Source organism: Dendrobium catenatum, unplaced genomic scaffold (genome assembly GCF_001605985.2).
Source record: "Dendrobium catenatum unplaced genomic scaffold, ASM160598v2 fragScaff_scaffold_484, whole genome shotgun sequence".
NCBI lineage: Eukaryota > Viridiplantae > Streptophyta > Magnoliopsida > Asparagales > Orchidaceae > Dendrobium > Dendrobium catenatum.
Genome location: NW_021318946.1, coordinates 138,258 through 146,622, shown reverse-complemented (window position 1 = coordinate 146,622; position 8,365 = coordinate 138,258). Strand labels below are relative to the sequence as shown.

Below are 8,365 nucleotides of genomic sequence, written 5' to 3'. Positions count from 1 at the left end.
TTTTAGATGGGCTTTTCAGTTCTTCTTATTCTGTGAGAACGATTTAGCATGTTCTTCCTAAATCCTGTGTTGTAATCAAAGTTTTTTGTGGATCACCCTCAAACTTTATTGAGAATACTGTGATAATTACGTACATAGTAAAATATAAATAGCGTTTATGCATTTGAGAGTAATGCTACACTATCCAATCCAGAGCCTGAAAGGTCTTGATGTATTGGCATACTTTGGTAGCATAAATGGATTGGTTATAGTGCAGTCGCATGAGGTATTAAGCTTTGTTTTTCTCCTTATCTTTCTATGGTTAATTTAGATTATGGTTTGGGCAACCGTCAATCTATTTGGCATGTTATTGTATCTAAATTCTTCCTGACTTAGCAATTCATCCCATAACTTTGGTGCTCCTGCGCTAAACTTCTTAACATATTGCCAAGAGTATGATTTACTATTTCGGTTTGACCATTAGATTGAGGATGATAAGCTGAAATTAAGTTGATTTCAATCTTCAACCTTTTTCATAGTTCTCACCAAAAATGATTAATAAACTTAACATCGTGATTTGAAGTAAAGACTGTGTGATATTCCATGTAGACGGACTATTTCATTGAAGAATAAATGTGCATGTTAAGTGCATCAAAATTTTTTTTGCATGCAATAAAATGTGTCATTTTTGAAAATTTATCTACCACAACTATAGTAAAATCATTTCCCCTTTTTGTTTGTGGTAAACCTTAAAAAAATCAAGATTAAGGTCCCCCTATATAGTATCCATAACAAGCAAAAGGTAAATACAAACCTGCATTTTGCTTGCCACCCTTTTATGTTTGGCAAACCGAACACCGCTCCACGAATTGAGACGTTACGATGTATGTGAGCAAAAAAAAAATGCAATTGTAGTCATTCCAAAAAAAAAAAAAGTCTTCTCACAACCTAATTTGAGCTACTAAACCTCTATTGTGTACTTCTCGGATGAGCTGTTGCTACCAGGATGAATCTGGAATGCAAAGTATAAGTTGCTTTCGAATAGAAAGCCGTGCCTAATGGAATAATTAGTAGCAAATTTATTTACAAGACATATGAGCCATGCCTATTTAAGGTCTTTATCAGATTCACATTAGTCTTTTAGATACTTTCCCCAAGGTTTCAGTTTGTAAATACATCACAGTCCTTATTTATGACTCAAAAAGCATCAGCAACATGATTTTTAGAACCAAATTTGTGTTTTAAGGCAAAAGAAAATATTTGTAGAAATAAAATCCAGTGGGCATGCATACGGTTGAGTGTTCTCTGGCTATTTATATGTTGCAGTGCCTTATGATCACTATGAAGGACAAAATCTTAATGTAATAAGTAGTGCTCTCATTGTTTAAGAGCACGAACAATAGTGTACAATGCCTACTCATATACACTCCATCTTTGTCGTGCTAGACATAATTTTTTACTAATATATTCAATTGGTTTATTGTCTTGCATTAAAACTACTCCTATCCCTCTAGCTGAAACATTAGTTTCAACCTTAAATGGTTTTTCAAAATCTTGAAGGGCAAGAATTGGAGTAGAAGATAAAGCTAATTTAATAGCTTCAAAACTTCGTTGTTGTGTTGGTGTCCACATGAATTGTTCCAATTTCAAACAATCAGTAATGGGTGCTATTAATATGCTAAATCCTCGTATGAAACAGTGTTAAAAATTTGCTAAACCGTGGAAGCTCCGTACATCAAAAAAAGATTGAGTGGGTCATTCTACAATTGCTTTAATCTTCTGAGGATTCACTCGAACCCCGTCTGTAGCAATAATGAAGTTTAGGAAATATACTGTTGTAGTTGCAAATTCGCATTTAGGCAAGTTCAAATACAATATATTTTGACGTAGCACTTCAAAGATTTATTTGTAAATGTTGTAAGTGTTTGACCATAGTCTCTATGTCGCTCCAATCTACCCGCATGTATGGTCGTTAGTGTAACCGTCCAATTAAGGCGATTTCTGCCTAATTCAATTATGATAGCATGGAACTCTCTCCACATTTCCACAGATAATCAGAAGAGATCATATGCTATTCCGTCAACCTGGTTTAGACCAGTTCATGCCTCCCAAATAGCATCAAGACTACGGTCGTCGTCGCTAGTCTCTCGCCTACTACAATCAGCCATAATTCAAAGCTCCAAGCTTTGATACCAAATCTGATGTAGGTAATATGTACGTAGAAATAGGAGATAGCATAAACAAACATAAAAAAAGTGCAGGGAAACACCAAAGGTTGATACTAAAAGGTTGTATATTCTTTTATATGCCTCCGTTCTATCACAATAGTCATATATATTAGCTATCAACAACAACTTGTTGGAAAAGCTAATGCAAATGAAAAGATGGATCATATTAGAAAATAACAAAAAGAGTAACTGAGGTATTGAAGAATGTAACTAATAGTGCATAGAGAAAAATAAAAAGATGAGATACTCCCTCATGCATATGATATGATGCACCACATCACAAATCACAATAAAATTAAGTGATAAATTCAAAATACGTAAGGATTCCTTTGAGACAACTTTCTTATTGCCTTGTTCATATCTTCCAAATGTTTGTGCTGTTCTAATGTGGAGAATGTTAATCACATGTTTGTGAATGGTAATAAAGCTCATAAAGTGTGGAGTTATTTCAATGTTCTTGCCAAAAAAAAGTTTTGTTAACATTCATAATGATGTGTTATCTGTTTTAGAGAATTGGATGCATACTTCTAAAAGTCATATTTTTATTCTGATTTCTATTCTTATTTTTTGGTACATTTGAAAAGCTAGAAATGAGGTCAAGCATAATGACATCAAAATGGATGCTACTCAAATTATTTCGAATGTGAGACATAAAATTTTGCAATTTTATTCCTACAACCTTTTATATGTTAAGAACTTTCATAATTGTGTGGATTTGGATATTGCTTTTGGCATTCCCACGGTTTATGGGGCTATGAATTCGATTGAAAAGGTGGTTAAATGGATTAAACCCAAACCCCCTTATGTCAAGCTCAACTCTGATGGTTCTGTTGGGCCCAATTGGGCTATTGCTGGTGGTATTATCCGTGATCATTTGGGGTGTGTTATTGCAGCTTATGCGGGTCCTTTACAGTTGTCCAATGTTATTACGGCCGAGCTTCTGGGCTTGAATTATGGCCTGTAACTCTATATTAAATTGGGTATTGAGTGTGTGAATTGAGGTGGATGCGATGCTTTTAGTCAAGATTGTTACCAATGTGGTTCCTGGAAATCCTCAAAACTTTTATCTTATTAGAAAAATTAAGAATTCACTTTCTTCTGTTAATTATTCTATGTCGCACATTTATTGTGAAGCTAATGCGTGTGCAGATTGGTTAGCTAATAAGGGTTGTCATCTTGATAGTTATTTGGAGTTTGATATTAGGAATTTACATCCTATGTTGAAAGGTATGATTAATTTGGATAAAATTGGGTTGCCTTATATCCAGAATGATTGATCTTTTTGTTCATTTGCCTGGTTTGCCTCCCTTTGGTTTTCACTTTATCAGCTGCTTTACCTCTTCTTTCTATTGGTGGATCTTGTGGAAATTGATGGTTCAATGCTGATATTGTTGGAGTTGTTTGAACATGACCCTTTTTAATTATTGTTAGTGGATTTTCAGAGTTCTTTTGCATCCTATTTATTTTGCTCTATGGATGTGGTTTAACATTGGTGTGTCTGTGAACCTAGGGTACCTGGTTAGCAGGTTTGTTGTTGAACCATTTTTAGCTTGTTATGATGTTAGGTGGTTGTGGTTTTTTGGTCATAACTAGAAGTTTAAAGGTGATGTTGGTAGGGGTTTTGATCTTCAGTCTATTACCAAGCAGGTGCTTTGGCTGTGGTGCCTCCTGCTTAGCTATTTTCTCGGTTTCGCGTGTTTTGCTGTTAACCACCCTGATCATCTGGGTATTTTATTGGGTTAAAATTCTGGGAGAAAGCTATTCATTATTTTGGAAGTCCACGCTATCTTTGGCTCTAAGGCTACTGGCACTTGCTCGGTAATTTTGGTTTGCTTTTTTGATCATTCTCTGTAAATTCAGTAGTATGGCCTTATACCATATTTTTTATTGGTTTCACTTTAATTGCAAATTTACTCTCCTGTATTGTAGGCTTTTCTTTTGTAGGTTTGGTGGCTAGAATTTTGGGTCTTTGGCTGCCCATGGTGATTTTGCTAGTTATGGCTCGACCCATATATATTTTTTCCAGGAAGTTCGTGTTGAATGGTGATCTTTTGCTCTTCCTTTTTTGGGTGCTGTCACCTTGCAGCCCTAGATGTTTTTTAGGATTTTTTGTAACTATTAGTATAAGGAACCACCGGCTCTTAGGTTTTTTTTTGTTTTATTTTATAGCTCTGATGAGCATTAGTGAGCTGCGTGTTCCTTTTAAGGACCATGTAATATGTTTTTATATTAACACGTATGCTCCTCTGTGGGTTTCAACAACAAAAAATAAAAAATTATTGCAACTATAATTTCTATTTGATTATTATTTTTTCACCGCTTTTAAAAAAATTTTGTACTAAAAATTTATTTTTTACAATAAATTTAAAAAATTACTTTATCTATACTAGTTTTATAAAGCAATAATAAGTTGTTCCAAACAAAATCTAATATTTTTTGTGGCTTTAAAATTAATAAATCTTGGCACGAAATTAAAAAAAAAAAACATGCACACACAATTCAGTAATTACATTGCTTAAAAATAAATTAAACTTTATAGACCATCCTGAACATTCTCCAAAGCGTTTGCAAATCACAATAAAATTCGCAAATTAACTAATTAAAAAAGAAAATTTTTCTAAATAAAATCTTAGTGGAAAAAAGGATTATAAGCCTTCATAAAATATTTTTTTGGAGACATTTAAATGATAATAATGTTTAAAATAAGTTAATAAAAATTTTGTTTTATTTTGACCGTTTTATTCAACTCCCCATGCATAATTAATCCAACATCTAGCATAAGCAGCCACTAACAACTGCCGAGTACTGCCAACGCCTGATATGATCTCTATATAGCTTACAGGCTAAGAAAACACTAACACAAAAGCAAAAGTAATACCTCTCCTTCTTTTCCTTTCCTTCCCTCTTTCTCTCTCTTTCTCCCTCTCTCTGTCTTTGTGGATAGAGATGTGATTCTCCACCATCTTCATAACCCCATCAACCTTTTGAAGAAAAAAAAAATAGAAAAGAAGAAATATCTTAAGCCAATCCACTCGCCATGGTTTTCCCTTCCCTTCCTCTCTATCTCGATCCACCCAACAGCTGGAATCAGGTGATCACCTCTTGCATCCCTAACAAATTACTATAATCTAGCTTCTACTTCAAAAAAGCAACAAATTCCCAAAAAATATTCTTATTCATGAATATATATTATTCCTTATTTCTCATGCATATAGTTTCTGCAGATCTTTTGTCTCTTTATTAATAATTTGGTTTTGATAGCCGCCGCCAACTCATCAGCCAGTAGGCGCCGGCGCCACCACATCCGATGAACACCAACCACCGCCTCCGGCAGCTACAACCGGAGCAGGTACGAGCAGGCCCGGATCGATGGCTGAACGAGCAAGGCTAGCTAAAATTCCCCAACCAGAAGCCGCCCTCAGCTGCCCTCGTTGCGATTCAAACAACACAAAGTTCTGTTACTTCAACAACTACTCTCTTTCTCAGCCACGTCACTTCTGCAAGACCTGCCGCCGTTATTGGACACGTGGGGGCGCCCTCCGCAACGTTCCCGTCGGCGGAGGCTGCCGGCGCAACAAACGCGGCGGAAAGTCGTCATCTTTGACCTCGACGTCGACGCAACCAAAGCTCCAGCCGTCAAAATCGCCTACATCGACTACCGCTACATCTGCACCGCCAGCGAACTTGGTGCTTCTCTCAGCGGCGCCGCCTTTGTCCTTGTTGGCGGCGGCGCCTTGGAACCAGCTGCAAGAGTACGGGTATGCGGGGCAGGGTTTGGAGCAGTGGAGGTTGCCTTACTTGGGAGGAATGGAAGTGCCGGCGGCGGCAGGGATGCAGGTGCCTGCACCAGCTGCTGCGGCGGTGACGGCAGGGATGTACGGTTATCATGAAGGAGAATGGAGTGTTGGTGGAGGCATTAATGGAAATGTAGGAGGATGGATGAGCAACAGCATTACTGATCATCATGCATTAGGGTTTAGCGGCTCTTCATCAGCGGGAAATGGAAATCTTTGATTTATGAGTGATGATGGTGATAATTAATTAAGGTATATTAAATGATCTTATAAATTGGAAGCTTTATTTTAGTTATGGCTTCGAACAATTAAGAAATATTAAATGTAATTGTAGTAATTATCTCGATCTTATTCTTAGGTATTTTCAATAATATATAATTGCTGTCTATCTTATGCTATATATATAATCCATATATAGTATGTTTTATGTTTATAATTAAAATAGGACGAAGAATGCGTTGTTCAGTATTGGGATTAATGAACTTATAATGATCTATGATTTATAAGTATGATGTTTTGCTTCTTAAAAAAAAATTTAGCTTAAAAATTAATTTTTTACTAGAAAACTGCTTTAATTAAGAAGCAATAAAAAAGTTGTCTCAAACGAAGCCTTAGTTGATTTGAGATCTTGAGATATTCTTCAGCATTATTTAAATTCTGTGTTTCAGTCATCACCTTTCTCAAGCCCCCTCTTAAGTTTCAAAAATTTAAACATAATTATTTTATTTCTTGCACACGCACTCGCGCGCACACACTCTCTCTCATGTTTATATATATTATTGACCGTCAAATTTCTTTCAACATATTTAATAAAAGTAATTTGAAGAAGAGAGAGGTAATTATGCCTGACTGCATAATATAGATCAGTTATACCATTCATAATCCTCTCATTCATTTGAATAAGTTATACTGATCATCGATCTTTGAATCTATTAGAGAATTAATTGTCTCTCAAGAAATTGCAGATAAGTTTCCCGAAAAAAATATATTTTTTGCTGTTCCTATACATTACTCTTTCTTCTCTGCATTGTGATTTTACGTCTTAATTAACTCTTTCTTGGGAGATAGATTTTTTGTTTGGGAAGGTTTTTTTCTTGCTTTTTAAAATGACTTTTTAGTACAAAATTTCTTGAATTTGAATTTCATGAAATAAAAAATTGTTTTAAAAAATGATACGAAAACTGTCCAAAATGAAACCAGAATCTCATTCCTCTCACCATACCTCAGAAATATCTTTTGATTACTTTATGTACAATACTTTGCATATTCACCCTTATGTTGTGTGATCAAATTACATGTATTAATTTCTTTGTAATTAATCAAATCTTCTATGTTTACCAAAAAAATAAAAAAATACTTATGATTTTGTCGATCCATTTTCAAAATAATTTAGTGTGGCCTTTTATTCTTCAAATATTTTTTTCTAGATTAAAATGGCATAGAATTTGAATTTCATGAAATAATTTTTTTTTTTATTTTTAAAAATGATACGAAAACTGTCCCAAATGAAGCCATAATCTCATTCCTCTCACCATACCTAAATATCTTTTGATTACTTTATGTACAATACTTTGCATATTCACCCTTATGTTGTGTGATCAAATTACATGTATTAATTTCTTTGTAATTAATCAAATCTTCTATGTTTACCAAAAAAATAAAAAAATACTTATGATTTTGTCGATCCATTTTCAAAATAATTTAGTGTGGCCCTTTATTCTTCAAATATTTTTTTCTAGATTAAAATGGCATATGTATGTACTTATGAAGCTCTAAGTATAATACTTCTATCATTATCTCCTATGTATGGCATTTTTATGAGGGCTCTTCTTGTAACTCATCCTATCCTATAAGAATCTATAAATATTTAAATGATCAATTGCTAAAATGAAGAATCAATCAATATGTATCAATTTAATTTTAGGAGCCCAAATATGAATTTACAATTAATATCATCATTAAAATAGTAAAACACCTTCTCGGATTCTATATTAGTATTGTTGTTAACTTTCCCACATAAAATACCACACAACTTTCACTAGAATTGTGATATTTTTCCCTTTCTATTTACATACATGTAATGCTTATGCATTTTTCTTTTCATTATTGGTCACTTAATTCCCTAGCCTTTCATGTCAAAGCCCCCACCCACACAAATTTTATATATAGAAAGTCCAATCTTGGTTTTAGGCCAGCAAATCTATGTACATCATTTATAGCTAGCTAAGATTCTAGCCATGTTTACCTACCTATTTCTCATCCAATTTGAATTAAGATAATAAGTTATAATTAAGGATGACTCTAAATCATAACCTTAATAAGTCAATTTGTTTGTCTTGAATCATTTTAAGCGATAAATCTAAC

The 8,365-nt window shown here is 34.1% G+C and overlaps 1 protein-coding gene across 1 annotated transcript; it reads left to right on the top strand.

The window, feature by feature from the left end:
* Positions 1 to 5,085: 5,085 nt before the first annotated feature.
* On the top strand, positions 5,086 to 6,399 carry LOC110114836 (dof zinc finger protein DOF2.2). The gene is made up of 2 exons (XM_020847853.2): positions 5,086 to 5,298; positions 5,469 to 6,399. The coding sequence occupies exons 1-2, from the start codon at positions 5,245 to 5,247 to the stop codon at positions 6,219 to 6,221; spliced, it is 807 nt and encodes a 268-aa protein (XP_020703512.1). The 5' UTR covers positions 5,086 to 5,244; the 3' UTR covers positions 6,222 to 6,399.
* Positions 6,400 to 8,365: the final 1,966 nt, after the last annotated feature.